This window comes from Podarcis cretensis (genome assembly GCF_951804945.1).
Source record: "Podarcis cretensis genome assembly, chromosome: 11".
In the NCBI taxonomy this organism is placed as follows: domain Eukaryota; kingdom Metazoa; phylum Chordata; class Lepidosauria; order Squamata; family Lacertidae; genus Podarcis; species Podarcis cretensis.
The window spans coordinates 27122002-27148233 of record NC_137180.1 but is presented as its reverse complement, the minus strand read 5'-3'; the positions used below and the strand labels follow the sequence as shown (position 1 = coordinate 27148233).

The 26232-nt window shown below is 45.4% G+C and overlaps 1 protein-coding gene across 1 annotated transcript in view; it reads right to left on the bottom strand.

Annotated features, from left to right (window-relative positions):
- The window catches only part of ST8SIA4 (ST8 alpha-N-acetyl-neuraminide alpha-2,8-sialyltransferase 4), an 89655-nt gene extending 63629 nt beyond the window's left edge, over positions 1 to 26026 (bottom strand). The window contains exons 1-3 of the mRNA XM_079995761.1: positions 25634 to 26026; positions 13436 to 13567; positions 2140 to 2397 (exon numbers count right to left, since the gene is read on the bottom strand). Of these exons, the coding sequence (XP_079851887.1) occupies positions 2140 to 2397; positions 13436 to 13567; positions 25634 to 25746 (503 nt within the window). The 5' untranslated portion in view covers positions 25747 to 26026. The remainder of the gene's footprint in view (positions 1 to 2139; positions 2398 to 13435; positions 13568 to 25633) is intronic.
- Between the last annotated feature and the right edge of the window lie 206 nt (positions 26027 to 26232).

Sequence of the window (26232 nt, the reverse complement as noted above, 5' to 3'; positions counted from 1 at the left end):
CCAGGGGCTGGATCCGGCCCAATCGCCTTCTAAATCCGGCCTGCGGACGATCCAGGAATCAGCGTGTTTTTACATGAGTAGAATGTGTCCTTTTATTTGAAATGCATCTCTGAGTTATTTGTGGGGCATACGAATTCGTTCATTCCCCCCCCCCCAAAAAAAAAGTCCGGCCCCCACAAGGTCTGAGGGACAGTGGACCGGCCCCCTACTGAAGAAGTCTGCTGACCCCTGTGCTATTCTAATATAAGCTCAAAAAATCTACTGTATATGCTTGTGAAAACCCTAGATAGAGTTGATGGATGAACAGCGCATGTCTTGGAGTTATTTAATGTTTGTTTCACTTACTGTTTCTTTCACTGTATACATAGAAAAAGCAAGTACATTTTAACTTCTTTTTATCTTACATGCTTTAAGGTCTAAAACTCTTAAAAGGTATCAGGTGCACCCATCTTAACAAACAATTGAGAAAACATCACGTTTAGCATGTAGACTAAGGAGCGCCTTGCAGGGTTCTGGGTGTGCATTCTTGATCTTTTTAAAGTCCCTTAATCAAGAACAGCATTCCGCAATTAAGAAAAGAAAGGTGCGGTAATATTTTGAGATATCATTCCATATCTCTCTGCACTTAGTCCTGTATGTACTTATCAGTGATGAGAGGGGGCAGAGGTTCAATCCATCTGCACTTTCCACAGTGAAACCCTATGCATGATTTCAGTAACACTAAGCTAAAATGGCATGGGGCATATTTCAAGAAAATGTTTACTTCCCATGAAACATACAGCCTTTTGTGAAAGCACGGGTACTGTTCCGGGAGGCAGAGGGGACAGGACATCCAATATGAGGGCATGTGTCACCATGACCAAGGCAATCTGGCTGTTCTCCCCTTGTCCCAGCCAAGTCACACTGGGGCAGAATGTACAGGGCGATGAAGCAGCAGTATATTAGGGCAACAATAGCAGTAAATAGGTGCCACAAATGTGCAAAGAGCAAGTTTTGAATTTTTCACAGACATCTTCATTCTATAGTCTAAAGCAACAACATTCACATCAAAAACCAAACCTCACAAAAATGAGGCACAACAATAATTCACACTGATTTCAATAGTGTTTACTTACTTACATAGTAAGTACTTAGGTCATAGCTGTCAACTTTTCCCGTGAGGAATCCTATTCGGAATAAGGGAATTTCCCTTAAAAAAAGGGAAACGTTGACAGCTATGACTTAGGTATACATACTCAGAAGTAAGTCCCACTGAACTCGAGCCTTCATAATACTGAACTTGCTTAGGACTGCAGACTTAGGCCCACTGATTTCAATACAAGAGCTGAGAATATGCTATTCAAACAGATGGAAGTGGCAGGATCTTGTCCATTCTATTAGGCATGGAAAACTGTGACTTGCTAAAAGCATAGTGGGCATAACCATATTCCACTCAAGCCAACAGCAAGACTCAGATTGATTTTTAATGGTTCTGGATGGCACCCAATGCCTCGTATTTTCAACTAAAACTTGTTTTACATTCGTACGTGACAGTCTATTAAACAGTGCCACAACTCCTTTCAATTTCTCGCTGACCTTTGACAAAGTAGAACACTTTGTTTTGGACAAACAAACTAATTATTTAAACCAAAATATGTGAATATATTTGCAGATGCAGCCAGAATATATTTTCGGTGCAGCACACAAGGGTTTAGATGTGTGACTTCCAATTTCCTTAATGGGAGCTATCTGGCTAATCCTCAATGCATTTCACATAAATTGTACCCCATACAGTGCATATATAATAAGTAAAGGTGGTGATTTTCTGCTATGACTATTGGCAGGAAGGAGAAAATGAAAACATTTTCATTTTGCAGAGCCAGCTTGCTATTGGAATAGTGATTTTTGCCTGCATAAAGAGCAAAACCAGAACCTACAAAACAATATTACAAATCTCACTGCGGTCTCCAACAGTGCAAATTCTCATTTGCAATATAAAAGACGGACCTGTTCTTTTTATTGTGAAATATATTTAACTCTGGGCACCACACAGTGAAAGTTATCATTTAGCAATTCCAAATCATTGTTCCAAGTTAAAACATTTGTGTTCATTACTGCTGAAGTAAAAGACAACCTGTCAAGTGAGAGATGAAAGCTCACCTTATAACAAACTCGTGGTTGTCAATCTCTTTTCCACAGCCACTATCAAGGAGAATACCAGAATTTCCTACAACAGCACATGACTTAAATCGGCGGTTCTTCATTGGTGAAACTTCAGGAAGAAGACTGTGTAAATCCTGAGAAATATTTAGTGTGCGGCGTCTGTCTAGCACGTAATGGATTACATCTCCTGGCTTGAAGCTACTTTTGACTACTGAGACATCTCTTTCTGCATCCAAGAAACGAAGAATGTTCTTCCTGTATTGAAAACAAGAATGAAAATTTATGATACCTCTGCAAAGTACCGTATTTTTCGCCCTATAGGACACACATTTTCCCCTCCAAAAATGAAGGGGAAATGTGTGTGCGTCCTATGGGGCGAATGCAGGTTTTCGCTGAAGCCTGGAGAGCGAGAGGGGTCGGTGTGCACCGAGCCCTCTCGCTGTGCAGGCTTCAGGAAGCTCTGCGCAACCCTCGGGAGACCGGCTTCGAGGGTTGCGCAGAGCTGCCTGCAGTCCCGGGCTCAGCGCAGCTCTGCGCGGCCATCGGGAGCGGGGCGCGAAGTCCCGCCCAGCTCCCGATGGCTGCGCAGAGCTGCCTCCAGTCCTGGGCTCAGTGCACTTCTCCCCATTGCCAGCCCCACAAGCTCGGGGGACAGCGGGGAGGTGGAGCGCACCTTCCCGCTGTTCCCCGACCTGGTTCTTCCAGCCCCGCACCTTGGGGGAAAATAATTTTTTTTCTTTATTTCCCCCCCCCCCCAAAAAAAAAAACTAGGTGCGTCCTATGGGCCGGTGCGTCCTATGGGGCGCAAAATACGGTATACAGTGGTACCTCAGTTTCCGAGCATCTCGGAAGCCAAATGTTTCAGTTTTAGAATGCCAAAACCCCAGAAATTATTGATTCCTTTTCTGAACACTTTTCAGAAGTCGAACAGTTTCCGCTAAGTTTCTTTTTCCAATTTTCTCCATTGAAATTGCACACTGCCCTTTGCGCCTCAGTTTTCGAACATTTTGGAAGTTGAACGCTCTTCCGGAATGGATTACATTCAAAAACTGAGCTACCACTGTATTCCAAAAGAGTAGCCCATTGCTTGGAGCAAAATTGCAGCGTAATCTTGCATGGACTTTTAGAAAGGTTTACATGCAACATCGAACCATGGCTTGGTACTGATATCCAAGGCGAGTGCCACAATCGAAGATTTCCAATTCAAAAGAAATGAAATGTTTTGCTAAAACCAGGAAGGAATCACCATAGGGAAATCAGGAGGTAGGGGCAGCAATGAGAATCCTTGATTGTTCATTCATATGAAATGAAACCAAGCCATGGTTTGGCATTCCAACCTCAACCACCCTTTCACAGATACACTTCATCCATCTGATCACACTAATTCTGGCCTCCTCAAAGTTAGCCTTCAATGTGCAACCTCACTTTCCTTTTTCCAGTAACAGCTGACACATCTTAAAAACAAAACAAAGCATGAAAACTGTTACTTTGTGGGTTTCATTAAACTGTGATGAGACTGCATTTGTAAACCTATGATTTAAAAGCCACCACTTGATTTTAAAATGTCAAAGCTCAGTTTCCATTGATCCATCTTTACTGATTTTTTTATACAAAAAAATATTGATTATTATTATTAAAATCAAAACAGCAATCAACAGTTCTAGAGCAAGAATCAGGTTCAATAATATTGTTGAGAAAATAAATGTAACTTGTGGAGCCCAGGCTCAAAACCAGCATGTTTATGGTTTCTAATCACATAAGGCACAATAAAAAACCTCATAGAAGTCAGCAGCAACATGGTCATTGATTTTAGCAGGGTTATAATATTCTAAATTATAGGCTCGTATGAAATTCTCATCTTATTAAGTAATTGTGCAAAGAAAGAGATAGGTGAATTAAATTCTGGTCTGGCCACTTCCACATTTCTACCCATTTCCTAATCAATCTGCAATTTTAAAAAAGTCCTCTCAGAGTACCTATAAAAATGTTCATGCTCTCTCAAGTTCTCTCTCAGAATGTTTCTGTGAATGCATATTATGATACATTTAAACACCAGAGGACTATATTGCAACATTCAGAGAAACAGAAAATCCCAGGGATAACGAAATTTCAATATGCACATTAGTTCCAGAGGTGCAGATTACTGCACTGTTTATGAACACAAGGCATGGATACATGCTGGTCGCATTTAAGCTAATCCTGCACATTAGCATTGAGGCCCAAACCAGGAGTTCCCAAACTGTGGGCCCTGGACCACCAGAGGTCCTTGAGTACCACTGAGGTGACCCGTGACATTTCTGTGGATTTGGGGTTGAAGACAGGAGATGGCACAGCCATTGTATTAAATATTCAGCCGCTCTGGGAAGATGAGAAAGACTCTTCCCTTCTGCCCTGAGCTAACTGCACAATTTCTTCTGCTACAATACACACAAACTATCCACAACAGTGGTGCAGCATTGGTGGGGGCACAGGGAAGGTTACCCCCAGTGCAAAATTGTCAGGCGCAGCCAGTGATGCCTCAGTAATACAGCTGTGTGCTTCCACTGCTGGGCTCCGTTGAGAAATGGTTTCTCCATGTGAACCAGGAAGTGACCCCTCCAGACAATGGAATGGCTCTTTTTATCTCTGCAGCTGAGATCTCCTGGGTGATGCAGACACCATTAGGCAGATCAGTGCACAGGTGTGCTCCACCCGTTTCCCTCCCTCCCCCCTTTCTGTGCGGCCCCGGAAAGTGGCAACCCACAATACGCCACTGCTCAGAGCAACTAAGGTCTCTGAAAGAGAAATGCCTTTTTGAATACCTTTTGATATTCCAGACATCTATAAATTAAAGACCAGCCTGAGATTTCTGTGAGAACGGGCTGGTACGTCACTTTTTAGGAAACAGACAGAGTGCCCCAGGAGACTGTCTCTCTCACACATTATCTCTTCAAACACAGTACACATCCTGCCCACCTGATAAATGTCCCATTAAGTAGAGATACTTAAGGAACATCTATGTCTTAGCACAGTTATTCCTTTCTTCTCCCTTGGCACCTTAGTAATTAACATCCTACTTAGAAGACAGCTTCACAGCTAACCAGTGGCTTATCCTCTACCTTTAAAGTTGTCCCCATAACTCCAGATTGGCCTACAGACCTAACAGAAAATTCCGCACTCTAAATCATCCTTTTGAAAAAGAGGTGCTTATTCCATGAAGGGGGTGAAAAACCACTCATTCAGGAAAAAGGATGGGACCCATGAATTCATGACAAGAGACTAAAGATTATCAATTATTACTAACAAATTTTACTTTCAAAAGGGTTATTGAAATGGAAGCATTTCTATGATATGACATAGTAGTGGGACATTTCCCACAGAACGACACTGAAAGTAACATTGAGTTTTTCATAACTCAACTTTCCAAATAAATGAGGCCAATAAACAGTTAGGTAGACATTGAAAGGGGGTGGCTTCCAATGTACTGCAGAACTAACTATATGTAGCCTGTCTGCCAGCTGGACAGAATATGTGGGTATTTCCCATCATTGGGACACCCCCCACCATCCTGCATCTCTGTCGCTCACCCCCTTCCCTACTGCTAACTCCTTCCTCACCCACCTGCTCTCCCCCTCCTTCCCTTCCCCTCTCTTAGGGTTGCCATATTGACAGACTTACCCTTCGCGCAGAGGCTTCCGCTTGCTGGTGCCTCACTGAGTCTGGGACTTCCCCAGCAGCAGCAGTGGCACCCCTAACAATAGCTGTCAACGTTTCCCATTTTTAAAGGGAAATTCCCTTATTCCAAATAGGATTCCTCGCAAGAAAAGGGAAAACCGCATTGAGTAGGACCCGAGAGACCATAGAGCTCCTGCAGCTGCGTCCCCTTCCACACTTGAGCAGCCATTGGGGGGGGGCACTGCTGCTGGGGAAGGCTCAGGCAGGACCAGAGAAGCCGCAAAGCAATGAGCCTTCCTCCCCGGGCCAGATCCTGGACATGACCTTGCCAGTGACCACTAGGAAAGGAAGAGGCAGCTCCACAGCGGAGCCACTCAGTGGCCCAGAGTCACCCCCCCGGCACCAGCAAGCTGTAGCCTCGCGCAGAGAGGGTCTGGCAAACAGCACAGCCAGGAGCGGGCACTGGAAAGGAGTGGTGGCAGCGGTGGAGCTCCGGATCCCGCTGCAGCGCTTCTGCTTCTGGGGCACAGCCGCCGTGCAGAAAGGCAGTGGAGAGTGGCTGACTCTGAAGAGTGCCTGCCCTCTCCCACCCTTCAGTGGCATGTGTCTGCCCCCCACTCCCAAAGAGCCCTAAGCAATCCTTGTGGGAATGATGGGCCAACAGTCTGCCTTGTCAGTTGGCAGGGCTGGGCGATATATTGATACATTGTCCCAAAGCGGTTTGAAGTCCATATTGTGACATTGGTTCCATAATTTTTGACCTGGCAATATATAGTGAATCATGGTGTGTGTGTGTGTGTGTGTGTGTGTGTGTGTGCTGCGCGCGCGCGCGATGCAAAAAACCATGAAGCCAGTCAATGCTTCTTTCAATTTCTGCAGCTCCTGTTAACTCTGCCGGCTGAATTCTCCCCTGTTTCATGCAAGGGGCAAAAAATCACAAGAGCAGGCACTGCCAAAAATCACCAATGCCTCTACATAGCTCCATCCTTATTTCAGACATTGTGATATATGTATTGGTATATCCCTATGCTAGCTGGTGATGCATCATGGTGTCGAAAATCAGATACCAGTCCTATCAGTAAGATGGACTATTGATCTCATCTAACAAGATAACCCATATTTTCTTAGAGAAGAAGAGCATAGGAAGCTGCTTTAAACTGAGTAAAGACCACCAATCTCACAACCCTATCTGGAGATGCCTAGGACTGAACCCAGGATCACAACATACAAGTTTTAAGAAGAAGAGGAGTTTGGATTTGATATCCCGCTTTATCACTACCCGAAGGAGTCTCAAAGTGGCTAACATTCTCCTTTCCCTTCCTCCCCCACAACAAACACTCTGTGAGGTGAGTGGGGCTGAGAGACTTCAGAGAAGCGTGACTAGCCCAAGATCACCCAGCAGCTGCATGTGGAGGAGCGGAGACACGAACCCGGTTCCCCAGATTACGAATCTACCGCTCTTAATCACTATACCACACTGGCTTTATCACCAATCCGCGGCTTCTCCTCAACTCTAAGGGAGCTCCTGTGCTTCTTCTGACACTGAAACACTGTTGAACACCCCCCTGATTCATAGTTACACAGAAGCCTTAGATCTGTGGCTTTTCGAAGGAGGAAATGAGGCCTATTGATATAGCAGAACACCTGTGCAGCATCAAAGATAAGTTTCAGAGAAAACCTTATCTCTAGATCATGTTATGAACAGAGCACAGGCCTTTTTGCTCTGCAAGCTGAAGCACACAGCACAGCTTCTCAAAAGGCTCACAGAAGGCAATGACTTTTTGATCTTTTAATCTTGAGAGCTGCTGCAGCATGGTGGATATGAGTGGGAGCTAGGAAATCCCCACAGTTCACCTCAGATTCAAGATTGCTTGTGGTTTTGGGCAAGGCACAGTTCCTTCAACCTACTGTCTGCAAGATGGTGATGGTGATAAGCATGCTGCCATGTCTTATGGGGATGCTTTAAAGATTTCCAAGGTCATGCATTTGAAATGTGCAACAGAAGTACCAAGTCGTTGCAGCTAATCAGCCGGACCCACAGTGCAGGCAGCCTTACATCTTGACAGACTTGCAACCCAGACCTCTCATGGGATGTAAAGTTTAATGCTGACTTCCCTTGTCTGGATAGGATTTGGGCCTTGACACCCATATAGGAGTTATACTGGTGTGACCAGAAGGTGCTGAGTATCCCCAAACTACTAAGTACATTTGTACCTTAGTTTTCAAACAGCTTAGTTCTTGAACGCTTTGGTTCCCAAACGCTGCAAACCCTGAAGTGACCGTTATGGTTTGCAAACTATTTTTGGAAGCCGAACATCCGACGGGGTTTTCACTGCTTCTGATTGGCTGCAGGAGCTTCCTGCAGCCAATCAGAAGCTGCCTTTTGGTTTCCGAATGTTTTGGAAGTTGAGCGGACTTCCGGAACGGATTCCTTTCGACTTCCAAGGTACGACTGTAGTGCCTTCTCCTGACATTTGCAAATGCAATGTAAACAACTGTGGGAAAAGGAGGAATTGCACATGCATCTGCACTCACTCACTTATGGTCCCAGATCCCATGGAAGCCTTTATGGATTCAGCTACGCAGAGACATGCAAAAGCCCCCTCTCTGCAAATGCCTGCACTGTAAAAGGGAACAACATGCAGCGGGTCTACTGAGGACTATTCACAGAGTAAAATACAGGATAAAAACATGAAAATGAGTAAAGCAAAACAGCAAAACAATAACCACCCCCTCCCACAGACACATTTAAAAGGCTGTAGAATATTAATCAGCCAAAGGCCTGGTTGAAGAGGAATGTTTTTGCCTACCGCCTAAAGAAAGCTCAACTGGGCTGACAAAGTTTCTAAATGGACTGTATGCAGATATTTTAGAAGTTGTCTGTCTTGCCTCTATCTGGTTTTCTTAAAAGTAGCTTCTGCAGCCAGAAGTCAAAAGAAACTCACTAAGTTTCTGCCTGGGGGGAAAGCTCCAAGCTGGTTCTAAAGCCTCTAAAAGTATTTCAACAAGAACAACTGTGCTGTTGTTCAACTTCAGATACAACAAACATGCATACACAAGACCTTCATTCTCTACTGAAATGCTGCAGATTAACCGGCTTGTGTGCAGCCAGTCTTGGGTAAAACAGCTAAGTACTCCATTAAACGTTAGTTTCTCAAAACTGCAGAGATCTTAGCAATGCAATACGATGTGTAACTACTCAGAAGCAAGCCCCATTAAGTTCAAGAAAAAGTGTGCACAAGATTGCAGCCTAAATTACCTTTGTTTCTAATTGCACATTGCTATGCAAACATGAATGGGGGGTAACATTATGTTCTGAAACACAGAGAGATACAGCTCCTGCATACTATAATGAAAAAGGAAGTTGTGCAGAAAGCGACTTTTTGTTGTTGCTCTTGATCTTACAATTTCAGTTTGACTGTTTATATGAAAAGGCTACATTAAGAAAATAATTAAGGGGTAATGCATTCCAACTGTCCTGTCTTCAGCATCCAAATGAAAGAAATTTGTGACTTTTAACAATTTAAGGTAATGCTTTTCATTGAATGAAAAATGCACCATTTAACTTGATCGGCTTTTTGTTTCAAGATATTATTTCCTTCTTTAAAGGCGTATGCTATGCAGATCAGAAGTTTAGTACGTACCCCTATAACACTGCCAAGAAGACAAACGGCCCAACAACTGCTTTACGGATATGCATTTAGGAAAGCTCCCGTATTTTGGAGTTGCAGTTAATTTATTGTGAGGATTGAAAATGGAAGATTTATGTTTAGATTCTCCTAGGAGTTATTGATTACCAAAAGACAAATGGCCACTATTATAACTAACTCCACATTATTTTACTTATCCTATGAGGCACCTTTGTAAACAAAGCCTTCACTTCATTGATCATTTTTCTAACAATTGAAATCACTTCCTCTGAACCAAATAGGTCCCAAATAATAAATGTGTGAATTATTTTCTTTTTTTCTTTTTTACTTGAACCCAACCTTTGCAGCCTGGGCAGTTAGCTGGTCTTAATGCTTTATTTTTTATTTATTTTATTTTTTGTCTGTATGAGGTCACTGAACAGAACTGCTTACAATATACATACAGGTTGTATGAAGACTTTAGTCCCAGTGATAGCTAATGCTTCTGATTCCCCCATCTCCATGAAACCTTTAATGGGGACAGGAGGATAAAGATCAACAAAAGTCACCCATTCCCAGACAGTAAGATCACTCCACTGGATGAAAAACCTTCTATAGATGGAAGGCAAAACTTCACTCCAGCCCAACACAGGACAGAGACTCGTAGTGGCTTAATCCTATAACCCCAATCAATGGAAATCAGCACCCATTGTAATAGCACCCATTAGGGGAAAGTGTATCAGGCTATAGTCTCAACCGAGAGGCTGTCTGCACATACCCCAAGCCATCACACAGTGCTGCAGAGCCATGCAGTTCACACACCACAGTAAAACATACTTAATGGTCCTCCCCAACATCACACTGAGGAAACAAAGCACAATGCATGGCTTATCATTACTTTCAGACTCAGGGGCATGTTTTCCTCCCAGCAAACCATAATGAAAAGCTGGGAGTTGATTTTGGCTCATCTACCATGATGATCACAACCCCTCGTTCAGACAAAATGCTAAATCAGCACTAGCAGTGAGGAATGGAGCAGGCACAATCAGGCCATGCATAGTAAACCATTAAGTTTGGTTTACCGTGATGTGCTCACACCATCACTGTTAAGTGTGGCAGGAGTAGTGACTATGCTGTAACATCCAGGTGAGCTGTCACTTGTCAGGTCCAAGACGCTGTGATAGGTGCCGTGCAACAACGTGAGGCAATGTTTCTTCTGCCACTACTGATCTGGACTGCCTGGTTACTGATACGCCATCTGTTCACAATGTCTACAAAGGAGAACGCCTGACACGCAGCTTTAGTCAAGATATTTCACACCTATCAATACCCAGCAATGATCGAATCTCAATTCTACAATTAAGTTAAATTATGCCAAATGAACAGATTGCTATAACAGATTTTCATTTTCAGCCCAGCCCTGTTTCTTTTCCAGAACTTTGACTTTTGCAAACTGCTTCTTGTGTGAACAGTGGCATAGCGTGGGGGGTGCAGGGGGGGCCGGCCGCACCGGGCGCAACATCTGGGGGGGCGCGCTCGCTGCCTCCGGAGTCGCCGAAGAGCCTCGGGCGCAGGCTGTAGCAGAGCCCCATGTCTCGCGGAACCGACGAGCTGTGCGCGCGTCCGGGCTGAAGGCATCCGGCAGGCAGCAGCTCTCAGCGCTTGCCACGGAGGGCGCGCCAGGCAGCCCCGCCGCTGCTGCTGCTGCAGCTGCTGGGCCATGTTGCATTTTCCTCACCTCTCTGCCCTCCTCCTCCTCCGGGCAAGCGGCGTCGTTTGGGCGGCAGCGCCAGTGCCAGCGGCAACTCGCCTCAGATCACCTGACACGGAGCCGCCGCCGCCGTGGCTACCTTACCGTAAATACCCCAGCCCAGGCAGCAGCAAGAAGAAGCTGGCAGCGGCGGCAGGTTAGGGGTTAGGGGCGCAAATTACTTGCCTTGCCCCGGGTTAGGGGGCGCAAATTACTTATCTTGCCCCGGGTGCTGACAACCCACGCTACGCCACTGTGTGTGAAGAAGAAAGGATGAGGCTAAAAGGAGGTAAATGAATCCATAATGGCAGGGATTAAAAGATGTCTGCTGACAGCAATCATGGCTTGTGTCCTTTGAATTGCCAGCCCCCTACTGCCTTTAAATGGGCAAGTCCTCCTGGGCTACAGCCATCCTATGACTGACTTAAGCTGGCTTTGAAACTAAAAGGATAAGTGGGACCCACAAACAAAAGGTTGCTGTGTGCAGTGATCCAGTTTGGGGTTCCATACACACAGCTATGTCCTCTTGTAGGACACTCCATCCCACCCTGTTTTTCCTCACCCTGCTGCCCCCACATTCCATGACCAATAAGCATGCTCAGTTCTGCTTATTCACCTGTTTGGTGGGTGCTATAAGAAAATGTAAGGGGACAGTAAAGTATTTTTGGTCTTTTGCAAGCTTTGAGGTTTCTCCAAGTCAGCCAGTACTTCCCTCTTGGGTGGGGATGGCCCAGTCTTGCCTACACAAAGATCCACATTCAGAAAACTGAACCACCTTCTTCTTCTTCTTCTTCTTCTTCTTCTTCTTCTTCTTCTTCTTCTTCTTCTTCTTCTTCTTCCTATATTTGTACCCCCTCAACTGGCTGCGTTCCCCAGCCACTCTAGATGGCTTCCAACAAATACAAAAGCATAATAAAACAACAGTCTTAGTCTTTAGTATTGCATGAACTATCAATCCCAGATGAAGATATGACCAAAACACGCTTGAAATCTGACCCTGAACCACCTTTAAAAGATACACGCACTAGCCTTCCCAGAGCAAAGGGTTTGAACGCTCCCAGCACAGCAGAAAACAGTCCTTAACTGCCCTTAAACATAACCAATAATGGAAAAGATCATAGTAAAACATCAGGCTGCACAATGCCTGGTGGCCTGAGTCCTGTCCAGGGTATAATCTGCACCACTAAGAACTGATCGTGTTTACTGTAGGAGTAACCAAGGTCACCTTCACACCATACATTTAAAGTGCTATGATGCTGCTTTAAGCAGGAAAGAACCATATGCTAATATACCACCCCAAATTTTGTCACTTTATTCCTGCAAATAATGGGGTTGCAAGGGAATTGTTTTCTGGAAGAAATTAACATGGAAATGAGAACTAAACTCCCACTATATTTCATTAGATTTCCAGAAATGGTTTCCATGTGAAAGCTCACATATAGCATGGAAATTAAATTAGGAGAAAAGAATAAACCGATGTGTGGATGTATCCAGGGAGAGACTTGCAGCCAGATGTGAGCCCCAACACTTCTCACTTTAAAAGATGTCCCTTTTCCTTCTCACAGAAGAAAATGGAATCCCCCCTCCCCAGCCCCGTTCTGCCATTGTGGTTTTAGACTGATGCAACGGAAAACGAAAGATATGACTCAGAGACACAAACTCTTCAAAAGCAAGCAACTACACTTTATTTTAACAGAAGTGATTTGCTGATACTTTTTTCTTAACCAAGTGTGTACAATGATATTAGTAAGATCATAAAAGAAAAGATCAGTCAGTCAAGTGTACTGAAATACAAGTTGTCAGAATCACTGTTGGCCATTTGCTTTTACAGTGATGAAACAGTGGGATCATTCACAGGCGAAGCCTTCCAAGAGCTATCAAACTAGAGGCCTCCTGCAGATTTCTTTTAATGCAACTCTGCACATATTAATTAGCTGTATGCCATTAATATCTTTTTTGTGCTTTATTATACAGCACATTGAAATGCTGCAACCAATCCAGTCAAACTTACTGGATGCCACTATACAGACCCTATTCTGCATGAAGAATTTAGTTTAGTAAAGGATTCAGTTTTTACTGAAGGAATGTTCAAAATTAAAGAGACACCTTTTACACTGAAATCCCCAAACTTTTGTCTTCCACATTGGTAAAGACCAACAGCTGTAAAGAAAGACAGATTTGCCAGTCCTCACTTGCATATACCCAGTAACAAGCTACCACAATGTATAAATGAGTTCTGTGCGTTATTTAAGGTACTCACCTTATTTCCAGTACCAAGGAAGAATTGATTTTCCATCTTTCTACGGAATGCTGGAACATTGAAGAGCCACTCTTTTGGTTTATTTTATCAGAGCTATTGACCATTGATCTACTTAAACTTAGCTCACCGTCTCTGAAAACACAATACAAAAAGAGAGCATTAAAAATTAGCTTGGTGTAATGGTTCTAGGGGTTGCTCGTGCGTAAATCGGCGCCACGCTTGGCTGAGTTACCTAGGTGAACCCTTTCTGTCCGGACAGCCACTCAACCGTGTCTGTCTCAATCCCTGGCAGAATCCGTCAGTGGGCGTTTCTTGAACTTCTTCCAGCAAAGAAGCTCTTTGACGCCTAGTCTCCGCCTACTCTCCCTGCGCGGAAGCCTTCTGCGCAGGGAGGGTGTGGGCAGCGGAGGACCCGTGCTCTCCCTGCTGGTCTCCGACGAGGAGTCATGGAGCCACCTCGCCGATTCCCCCATCTGCCCCCCTTCTCCACTAGTGTTACACTGATTTCCTTCCCCAGAAGATGGGCTGCTTCTCTCCCTCCCGGTACGCTCTCCGGAATCTCTCTGGAGCCCTCCCTCTCCCTCTGGCTCTGATGGCAGTTCCCTGACACTTGGCACTAGCCATCCAGAAACCTTTTTTTCCTGCCCTATCTACATCACAAACAGCAGTGGTGTTTTATTTATATCCATGTAGGATCATGGCTCTGCACCAAGCACCCACTGGATCACTTCCTACTCCAAGGGTAACTGAGAGCCACCCTTTCAATTTCTCACAATGCCCTGGGGCACCTTACCTGGTGTCATTTCAAGGTATTGAGGAGAGCACATGGGAAGAACAGGGCAGATGTCAACATCACAACTACAGTTGTACCTCAGGTTAAGAACTTAATTTGTTCTGGAGGTCCGTTCTTAAGCTGAAACTGTTCTTAACCTGAAGCACCACTTTAGCTAATGGGGCCTCCCACTGTCTCCACACCGCTGGAGCACGATTTCTGTTCTCATCCTGAAGCAAAGTTCTTAACCCGAGGTACTATTTCTGGGTTACCAGAGCCTGCGACCTGAAGCATCTGTAACCCGAGGTACCACTGTAGTCCCAACCAGAGTACCAGGTGTGGAAGGCTAACTGTTGATACCAGACCTATTTATATGTTGAAGGCCAACGGTAACTACCTGCCTGTGATGAGGAAGAAGCATGTCAGGGAGGCAGACACAGACAACATCAAGGCGTGCTCCGGCCAAACTGTCTCCTTCTTTCCCCACCCCCTCCCAAGTCTGCATGTTATCTTAGGACTTTAAAGATTTGTAAGCCACCTTGGGTGCCTTGGCAGAAAGTCAGTATATAAACACTATGAATAAATATGTTTGTGGCGGATATAGTTAATGAATAAATCCTTCTGTACTCATTGTTGGGCCTGGGCAATGTATTGATACATTGCCCAGGACTAGTTTGAGGGCCAGAGTGCGATGGCACCTTCACTCCACAGTATATCACAGGTGGGGCTTGCCTGCACCTGACTCCCTCTGTCGCCAGCACCCAGAGAGAGGAACAAGATGCATTGGCCCCATGAGGGGAGCTGAGGCAGTTTCACCCCGTGGGGCCGGGGATGATGCAGCTTGTTCCTCCATCCGCTTTTCAACATTGTAATGTACAGTGGTACCTCGCAAGACGAATGCCTCGTAAGACGAAAAACGCGCAAGACGAAAGGGTTTTTCGATTTTTGAGTTGCTTTGCAAGACGATTTTCCCTATGGGCTTGCTTCGCAAGACGAAACGTCTTGCGAGTTTGTTTCCTTTTTCTTAAAACCGTTACTGTAATACTATACCAAGTTTGAAGCGGGAACTGGGCTGGCAGGGAGCGAGCGAGGGAGCGACCTACCTTTTCCAGTTTCAGCCTTGGGGAAGGAGAGCGTCTCGCTCCGCGAATGAACGCGCGCGAGAGAGAGAGACTCCGGAGACAGAGCGTGTGCGTAAAAGCGCACGAAAGAAAGACTGCAGAAGGAGCCAAAGAACAAATAACGGACTTGGGTGCAACAGAAGCGGGATCTAGCAGAATGACGCAGAGGGATCCTCTTCTGGAGAGGGCACAGAGGAGGCAGGTGGGCTGGGATCCAGCAGATCTGGCTGGGTCTCTGCGCTGCCGCCGCCACCTCTGCCTCTCTCTCTCTCTCCCCCTCCCCACGTGGCTGCTCCATTTTGCCCTAACTGCGCGAAGGCAGGAGAAGGGGGACTAAAGAGGAGTAGGAGGAGGCATCCACTGCGCTTGGGCCGCCGCGAAGTCGCTTTTGCGGGGGTGGGAAGAAGCCGGGAGCAGCTGCCGAGACTGTAGGGAGCCTGGTGGCGTGGCGCAAGGTAACGGGGGGAGCAAGGGAGAGTCCACGCCGGGCGCTTCGTGCGTCCGCCCTTGGTTCCTGTGTTCAAACTTCCTTTGGCACCTCATGGAGAGAGTGGAGCGGGCTGGGGCTTTGATGTGGGACGCGGTTTGGCGGAGCGAAGACGCGGCAAGGCTTGGCGACAGAGGAAGGGGGACTGTTTTCGTGGGGAGGTGGGAGGGGGTGTCTTTGCCTCTTCCCGGCAACAGATCCTCCAGGCTGGGGAAACTCCTCCTGTTGGGGAGCGACCCGCTTTGTGCTTTGCCTGCTCTCTCATTATAAAAGGAGTACTGTAATAATGTTCATAATACAGTACTAGGGTGCATCCGTGCTTCGCAAGACGAAAAAAATCGCAAGGCGAAACAACTCGCGGAACGAATTAATTTTGTCTTGCGAGGCACCACTGTATCACTATATTGTGATGTTTGGCTGGTGTTACACTGCGATGCAGAAAAGCTGATATCGCCCAGCCCTACTCATTGTGAAATTTACTCAGGCGAAGGGCTGTAGGTTAGTGGTAGAGCTTCTGCCAGACTCAATCCCCAGAATCATCAGGTATGGCTGGGAATGTACCCTGTGTGAAACTTTGAAAGGCCACCACCAGTCAGTGTGGCCAATACTGAACTAGATGGACCAATGGTCTGGCTCAGAATAAGGCAGCTTCCTATGCTCCTTGTCCTACAGAGACAGAATTTACCAAAAATCCTCTCTCTTCCTTCAAAGAAACAAACTGTTTTCTATTTGGCTGAAATAACCCTCAGAAACATTTGCCCCCACCTTCCCAAGAGATATAAGCTTCCTGCTAGGGTGTTGCCCCTCAAGCCCTCTAGCATCACTGCATCCTAAAAAAATATTAGTTTTTTGCCCACAAAAAGCTATTGCTACAATAAACTGTTTTTGTTTTTTTCCAAGTACTATAGGAAAGTTGGCTGTTTCCCTGCTGCGGTAGAAGAACAAGGCTGCGTATTTTTTTAAACTCTGAACATCCACTACTTTCTGATAGATTTCTGTAGGTAGCTTCTACATTGTGTGAAAGATTACATAACACACAAAGTGAGGAAATATCAGGAAAAGCAGAATGATGTGAAGTCTGAATGCAGCCAACGTTGCTCTGGGATTGCAGAGCAGAAAGGAAGCACACTCTGACTTCAGACATTGGCCAAGAGGACCAAAGACCACTGGATGATTGAACTCCCAGGAAGAATATCATGGAATGGAACAGGGGAAACCAACATGGTTCCATTCATCAGCCAGAAAGAAGCAGCTACAAGAGACTTGCTTTCTTTCTCCCTGCCAGGAAGAATCCTTGGCTCCAACAGTCAATTTTCTTGGGAATGCAGAAGCAAAGGAAAAGGATACTCCAGCCCATTCATCTGCCACAAAAACAAAGAGCCACCAACCACTATTCTAGCAACAATACCATTATTAAGGGATGGGAGAGAAATTCAGTTCTGCTTGCATTTTATTGTGAATCTTGCCCAGCAGCATAACTCCATTGTCTGTTTCCTGCCAACAAAATGTGTTCTGAAGCCAGTATGTTGCTGGCTGACAAACTTTGATTTGTTTTATCTATGGCTTGGTGTTACGTGTAAACCCAGCATTCTTCCCAAACCATGGTTGGTTTCACCATCACACCGCAGGTGCTTGCTAAGTTATAATGACATGAGACAACGGCAGCTGGGAAACAATAAAATTCTGAGGGGAAAACAAGCCATGATTTGTTTTATCACCAAGAAACAACTTGTAGCTAGTGTTATGTGTGAACCAAGACACTCCATATGTGAAGTTGGTTGAGAAACTGACACAACTTCCAAAGTGAAAACAGATGCAAAGAATTCATACAGCTATTCTGCAATCTTGTTATCTATTTCTAAATCAATGGCCCCAAACTTGAACGTACATTTTGACAACACAAACAGCAACTTCCCAGTTCCCACCTTGATGCCAAACTGTTTTTGAAATCTGGCTGACATCTTCCCCTGGAAATTCACGTCACAATAAACTAACTAAGTCTCCACTCTATATTCATGCCCTCACCAGCCAAATTGACACAGTAGAACTTACTCCCATGCCTGCATAGCATTGCAGCAGAAACCTATAGCATGCTAACAGGCTGTCTTTTGCCACAAGAGACTAACATGGCCTCGCTTTCTGAAATTATTCTGTATGAAATCATTGGGCTAGGCTGTATGAGTAGGAGTCCTGTTTGGCTTACTTCCTAACAACATACAAACTTCTTATTTTCTTATTTTCCTTTATTAACCACAGGAGGCAAGAGTCTCATGCATTAGGCAACACAGCTCTCTCTCTCTCTCTAACCTGAGCAGCTCTTAAATTCAGAATGTTTAAAACTAGTAGAATGAGCAAGAACAGGTAAGACTGACCTTCCTACCTATAGAAAGCTCTTCCTACCAAAAAGACCTCCTCTTTCTTATCAAATACGTACGCGGAATATTTCTTTGCCAATTGAGAAAGTCCAGCCACGTCTAGGGAGGCATATGCTAGGTCTAACTACATGGTCCATCTAGTCTAGTATTGTTCACTGTGACTGCCAGCAGCTCCCAAGAGAGTCTTCCCTGTTACCTACAACCTGATCCTTTTAACTAGAGACACTGGTTATTCAACCTGGAACATGAACTGTAGTGCCTTCACCAAACATTCACTGTGTGTGTGTGTGTGTGTGTGTGTGTGTGTGTGTGTGTGTGTGTGTGTGTACTTAGGGAGGGAAGAAGAAGAGGAGGAGTTTGGATTTGATATCCTATTTTATCACTACCCTAAGGAGTCTCAAAGTGCCTAACAATCTCCTTTCCCTTCTTCCCCCACAACAAACACTCTGTGAGGTGAGTGAGGCTGAGAGACTTCAGAGAAGTGTGTCTAGCCCAAGGTCACCCAGCAGCTTTATGTGGAGGAGTGGGGATGTGAACCTGGTTCACCAGATTACGAGTCCACTGTTCTTAACCACTACACCACACTGGGATTCGAGTTAATGTCCTTTAGCAGTATACCAGCTGTGCTTGTGGAATGACTTCTGCAAAAGAAAGTGCAAGAAGCCATCACAATTCATGTGGCTGGTTACTCAACAGATTGCTTTAGCCCTAATACTTCCTGTTGCACAACCAGCTTCTGCTAGTTCAGTTGTGGCACTGGAGTTCATACTGCTCAACCACTTTTATTGCCTTTCCACTAGCCCAGCAGCTCCTGTGCTGGCAAATGAAGGAGAACACCAAACCCGGGTCTGAACATCCACAAGCAGCCTCTCATCAGCAGATCACAAGTCACTTTAAAAGTCAGTGGAATTCTGTGCACTGCAGGTAGAAATCTTTCCCAATACATTGGTATGCATAGAGGCTTTAGTTTGCTCAAAAGCATCCAGGAACCTGACTATGTGAAGAAATTATAGGATCAATGATCATACATTAATATATACTGGATTTGCACCTCATCCGATATGCAGTATTGATTTACAGCTAAGAGTGCCACCTACTGAAAAACCAAACGTGCTTTACTCCTCATTTCAGACACAATTATTTTTGTGGGATGGGGAAGGTTTTCAAATTAAAAACCATGGTCTTTAAAGTGTCATGCCGTGAAGAAAAATTATATGATCTTCACTGAACACTACTTATATGAATCCAGAGGGAAAGAGCAACATCGAGATTCATTACAAGATGTTTTTCCGTCCTCTAATTCAATGTGCAATATATTCCAAAAAGTCCTCACAAAACAACCATCACTGATTTTCCCTCTTTATCCTCTGCCGCATTGCAATATACACACACACAGAGAGAGAGAGAGAGAGAGAGGAAAGAAAGAAAGAAAGAAAGAAAGAAAGAAAGAAAGAAAGAAAGAAAATGCATTAAATTGCAATGGAAAGGATTCTTGCTTGTGCTGGACTAAGTATAGCCCATTAGAACTTTCAGGAAGTGAATGGCATGGGGAGCAGAGGTTAGCTTTTCACAACATTTTTGTCCGTAAAAGTGCTAATGCTTCACTGAAATACAGCAGACCCAGGAGCTCACAATTTACTTGGAGTGCCCACCAACAGATTTAAAGTACATTAAAGCAACCTTAAATCTGTTGTGGGCACTCCAGGACCCAACTGTTTATAATTAAGACATTTCTCCAAATCCCCACTCAAGGAGATGTTCTTGATGCATTTGGTTCATGTTTACTTTCACTTTGTCATTTAAAAGACATTCTTTCAACCAGCAAAACTGTGACACTGTCCTTGGGATCTCAGCAATATCTGATTGCTTTTAAATCCCACTGGGACTTCAGTGTGCTTAATGTTAGCTGGATCATGCCTCTCTTACTTGAGCTACTGAGCATAATTTTTATGACCCCACCAATGTTTTTAAGCAAAATCTCTCTTTATGTATTGCTTAGAGAGCCAGCGTGGTGTAGTGGTTAAGAGCAGTAGATTCGTAATCTGGGGAACCGGGTTCGCGTCTCCGCTCCTCCACATGCAGCTGCTGGGTGACTTTGGGCTAGTCACACTTCTTTGAAGTCTCTCAGCCCCACTCACCTCACAGAGTGTTTGTTGTGGGGGAGGAAGGGAAAGGAGAATGTTAGCCACTTTGAGACTCCTTCAGGTAGTGATAAAGCGAGATATCAAATCCAAACTCTTCTTCTCTTCTTCTTCTTCTTATTTTATTCACCACAGCAAAGCCTTACCCTAGTTTAAAAGCAAGCTTCTCTTATCCTACAAAAGGGCAAGCCAGTCTTAGCTTTAAACCCAAGGCAAATCTAGTAAGACAATTCATCTAGACGCATCATCCATATTATCAGCAGTCAGCATAACACAACACTCTTAACACAAGAAAGCATGCTTTGCTGTTTGTGGCAAGTAGGCAGAGCATACAGAGAACAAGAATGTCTTTCCAGATTTGTAAGGAAGTTGTCCAAAAAGTGCTACTTCGATGTCCAAAACTCAAGTGCTACTTCGATGGTGCATAGGGCTATATATAACAGCTGCATAGAAGAAGGGATTTTAACCCATGTAGATTCTCACACAATCTACACTTGCTTGAAATTCCCTCTCCTATACAACTATTAAAGGGGCAGGAGTCCTTGCTTCGTCTGCATTGAGCTACCCTATGGTCCACTCATCCCTGAACTTGACTTTTACAGCCTGATTCTAAGCGAGTTTACTCAGAAATAGGTGTCACTGAGGTCAACAACTAAATGAACAGAACACAACCCTGGAATGCAAGCTGACAAGCTATGGCTGCAGGATTAGGACCAATGCCCTGACCATTGCTTCTACAACATCATATGTACATTCTACAACATAAAGGATATTAACTTTTAAAAGACAAATCATAGAAGCACACCGTTAAAACTAATTGCTATGGATGTTTGTTTCAAAAGGCACATTACCAGAAGTCTAGAGTGAGGGATACCATGTAACATTACTTCTCAAATAGCAGGTCCAACAGTTTGACTTGACCTCCAAAGTCACATCCTCCATTGTCTCCTGAGATAGGCAGATGTCATCATGCCAAAAACAGTACCAGGTTCAACATCTGCACCACATGCAAAAAAATGTAGGTTTTATATCTAGCAGACAGCCTTTACTGAGATTAGGTATCTTAGTAAAAAGGGAAGTCTTAGTTTCTTATACCAAGTTGCACTACAAAATATCTCAAAGGCAAACAGAAGTTTGGAAGCAAGCTATGACTAAAACTATGCAAGAGGAAATAGTGGTTATTTCATTCAGAAGATGCTAAAGCTGTCTGTAGATACATTTATTTTACTTCAATGCATTTTTATTTCATGTTATAAAAATAGGCTTATTTTCCATGAATTCCATAAAATCTTTCAAGCAGATACTAAATAAGCATTTAAAGAATTACAGCAGCAGATATAAAATGAGAAAATGTAAACGAAGGATGAATATATGCTGATGCTCCTATTTGCAATATTATTTAGCTGCAGCTCTCTAATAAGCCAATCTTTTAAACAAATATTTAAAGGACTTGGAAGGAAGTTTCCTGATGAACTTTCAAGCCAAGGGCTTCAGACTGGAGAGCTAGTAACAAGATCCACTATTCTGGTTGGTAAACAAGAGGCAGGTGGATTGTTGTTTTCCTCTGCCCACAGAAAAGTGACATCAGCATACATGATCCAGGAGGAAGCTAGCAGGGGAGCAAAAAGCTTTCCAAAAAAACAAGAGTATTGATTGCTCCATTTACAAGCAACAAGGAGACAGGGAATACAGACTCCGGTTTTGCTGTGATTTAGGGCACATGTGTTTCACAATGTGGTTGTGGTTTTTTTGTCACAGATGGAAACAAGATTAGCTGCAGCTCCACTGAAAGGTCCCATCACCTTATGCAAGTCCTTGCCCTGCCAATTATGTCTTGTAAAGTTAAGTAGCATCGCAAGTACCCAGCAAAGAGCAACCAACTCTTGATTCGACATCTCTGCCCCTATTTTTCCTTCTCTTGAAACCTTGCAGTCAAAGGATGGGGAAAGCACATGGCCTTTACGAGTCTAATAGTAAAAGGGTGTTAAAGAGATCTTGTGCGCAGAAGGTCGTTTTAAAAGCTTTGGAGGACCTCCCCCCCCCCAAAAAAAACCCCTGATATGCACTCAACCTATGCTTTTAATACATCAAGGGCACTTTCAAACTGTCGCTATTATCAGGTGGGATTCAATCACATAGTGGAAAATTCAGGTGTTACAACTAAAGCCAATTTGGCACTCCACAAAGTCGGAAACAGCAGGGGGGAAATGTACTGCAGTGTGGGATAATGTTTTTGGTTTTTTTGCACAGTCATATAACCTCCCTGCAAACAAAATTGGAAGGAATCAATAGATCACATAGGTCATCTAAACCGCCTGCAAATATTGGACAGAAACATCAGGTTGAATGCCAAATAAACAGATCACCTGGAAGCAAGCAAAGTTTGGACAGGAAAGCCAACAGGGATGAGAACTTGTGATACTCATGAACCCCAACTCTCATCAGTCCCAGCCAGCATTACCAATGGCCACAGATAATGGGAACTAATTCAACTAATTCAACCACAAGTTCCTCATTTCTGGGTTGGAATGAGTAAATAGCCTCCAGAAGTCTTATCTGGGAGTTTCTGATTTTGCAAACGAACTCAAAACAGGAAGGATGGGTGAAAAATGAAAGAAGGGTTCTCTGCACAATGTGTTACCCCCTCCAGAGTTGTAATGAGTGGACTAATAGAGGAAGAGGCCTCGTGCTCTACGGGTTGCGCAAACTCTTCGCGGGAGACGAGAAGCAGGAGGTTTCCTATCTAGCTGGCAGTGGAACAAAGAGTCTCGTCTTTTGTCTTTCGTACACGGGAAGCCAGCGCCGATCTAAAGCCAAGCGGAGAGCCTTTTCCTGTTTGTGCAAACCTCGCAAAACCGCCGCGCGGATTTTTAGGCAGAGGAAGCGCAGAGGCCCCCTCCCCCGCCTATTTTTCTTTTTTTTTTTTTTGCTCGCGTTAAAGCACTGCCGAGGGCTGGCTTCTGCTGCTTGCGTGCTCTCCGCTGGGAACCAGTTGTGCGCATCTGGCCTGGCGTAGCCCCGGGATGCAAGCGGCAGGCAGGAGAGATGGAGGCAGCGGAGGAACCCCAGCGGTGGGCAGTCAAACGTACGCGCCTCCCCTTTTTGGCACGGCTGCCTAGAAAGCTGTGAAGCAGAGAGAGAGAGAGAGAGAGAGAGAGAGAGAGAGAGAGAGAGAGCGCCAGCACAGACTACACGATCCGTAGCTCGCCGGCAAATTTTGGAACTGGGCTCAGGTGCGCAATGATGCCGCGTGGGAGGGGCAGCGCCGCGCGCGATCCTAAACGCACTGCGCATAAACTTCAAGGCGCCTATACAGGCGCAAATCCAACTGAATCTCACGGGGCTTACTTACTCCCGGGTAAGTGAGGGGTGTGGCAGCCTTCTTGGAAGCATGTCTCATTAGACTCGAGGAAAGATGCTGCGGGGATGAGGCTGCCCATACAGGGAAGGCGATGCCCTCTTGCACACGCTTGCCTCCAATCCCTCCCTTCTCGGAACGAGGCGCTACCACTTCGCCTAGCCACGCATGGAAAAGCGAGGGAGAGGGAGGGAGAGACAGACAGAGTGACCGGCTGCATGGACAACGCGCCGGAAGAATAAAAAATCGCACATTGGATGGGCAGAGGGTTGCAGTTACTCCTAAAGGCTTGCTTTTCTTTTCCTGCACAATGATCCATGCTGGATTTCCTAGGCGCCTCATATACCCTCTCCACAGCATCTGTGCAAGGCAAGCCCACAAACACACACATCCCAACTCGCCCCACGCCAAACCAGCCTGCTTGAGCATTAGCTATTATTGCCACGCTTGGAAATGCTTGCAGTCGTCAATGAAATAATGCAGCAACAAATACCCTCCGCGGAGCTATCAAAGCTCTCCGGTTTGTTGCCGCCGCCGCCGACATAAATAGAACAACCTCCAGATTCCACCATCCCCACCACTCCCTCTCTCTCCTTGGTGTAGCTAGTTCGGCAAGCCTCCGAAAACCAAATGCGATCTGGTACAGGATGAAAACAATAATAAATTTAAAAAGTGGAGTTTTTGTTCAAAGACTCGTTCAACTCTGCAATGATACGATTCTACGATTCCAAAGCAACTTTCCACAGGAGGCTTTAAAGATTTTAAAAACGAAACAAAAAAACCAACAAAACAACTCACCACGCTTGACAGACGAGAAAGGACAGCAAAGCCCTAAGTGGGAACCCGCACGAGACTTTGGGTTTTTTGTTTTGTTTTGGGGCAATAAAAAAGAGTGAAAAGAAAGAAAAAGACGGGGATCTTTGTCAGAGATGAGGCGCCTGTTTCTATAGCGAGTCGCTGACAAACACGGAGAGGGAATAGTATTTAGAGTCCCAGGGAACTTATCCTACGTGTCATTGAACTAGCTAAGAATAAAACTTCAAGGGGATCAAGAGAGGCCGAAATCTAAAACACGCTCGCTAAGAAGCAAGTCCCGTCAATGGGACCTGGAGATAAATCGTCAGTCGGACCTGGAGATAAATCGCCTTTCCGGCCTTATTATCCTCCTAGTCGACCCATTCATTTCATTCTGAGGGTAACTTGCGAAGGGTAACTACTTCGAAGTTAGCACGCTTAGGATCGTGCTGCGCAACGGCTCTTGGAAGGCTCACTCCCCTACTATGGGCGGGGTACAAGGGGGACTTATGAGGAACGCTGCTCTGGGACAGCAGAGAGAGATGGCAAAGCCCACCATCCTGTGCACACTTACTTGGGAGTAACTCCCAGTGCACAGCAGGAAGGATCCGGCTAGGAGTTCCGGGAAAAAGATCGGTGCCAGCCAAACTTCGGAGAAATGCCACTCCCCCTTTATCAACACAGAAACATAACAAAGCCGGCGTGACACCGCTTTCTGCATTGCAAACCTCCCGCTACCTTCGTACCAAAAGCTAGAAATTTATTTATTTTTAAAAAAGCAAAAAACCGCACTCCATCCCTTCGCTTTGTTCAGCTCATCAATTGCAAATTAACCCAACCGGCATTAATCATTTGAGACCACGTTTTTTTTTTTACCCCCGCGATTTATTTCTGCCTTTTGCAAGGCATCTCCTCCTGGATCCCATCGGAACGCTTAATTAGGCGGGGGGGGGGGTTGTTCTCAGGCTACAGATCAAAGCACGCGAACATCATCAAAAGGAGGCAGGTCTGATGAATGGGAAGCGGCGAGGTCCAGGGGGGCAAGCCGAACGCGGCGCTTGCATCTTACCCGCTCTTTCCCCCTTGGTCAAGAAAAATAAAATAAAAGGTGTGCACAAACAGACAGACATCCAGACTCTTTGCATTTACCCGTTGGCTTGTGTCTCCTGGTGCTCCTCCGTTCTCGCAATCTCTTTTGTCTTGTAAAAAATCAGGAGGATACTTATCGTGCAGATAGTCCACCTCTTCCGAATCGAACGCATGTCTCCTTCCTCCGGCAAATAGGCGTGCGCGCGTTTGTGTGTATGTTCCTTCTGTTTCCTTTGTTTGGCAGGATGGGTTTTGAAAAAGGAGAGGAGAAAAAGAGCAAGGGATCAAATTCAGGACCAGCAGCAAAAAATCAAAAGCCGGCGGGATGCTGGAGGGATCAAAGGCGGCGACGGCGGCGGCTGTTTCCCCTGGGCAAAGTCCTCTTGCCCACGCGCTCCCGCGAGCTCCTCGCTCCAGCCTCTCCGCGCTCCTCTCACGCTGCCTTCCAGTCTAGGTAACAGCAGAGGCGGCAGCCGCCAGTCTCCGGGGCGTCACTTAGCGCCGCCCTCTTCCTGGCGGTGAAATGATGAGCCGAGCCCGGCCAATAGGGGGCCAGAGGAGGCGGAGACGGCGCCTGCCCGAACTTTAAAACAGCTCCCGGCTCGGCGCTGCTCAGCAAAGCGGAGAGGAAAAAGCGTCTCTAGAACGCAGCAGCATCT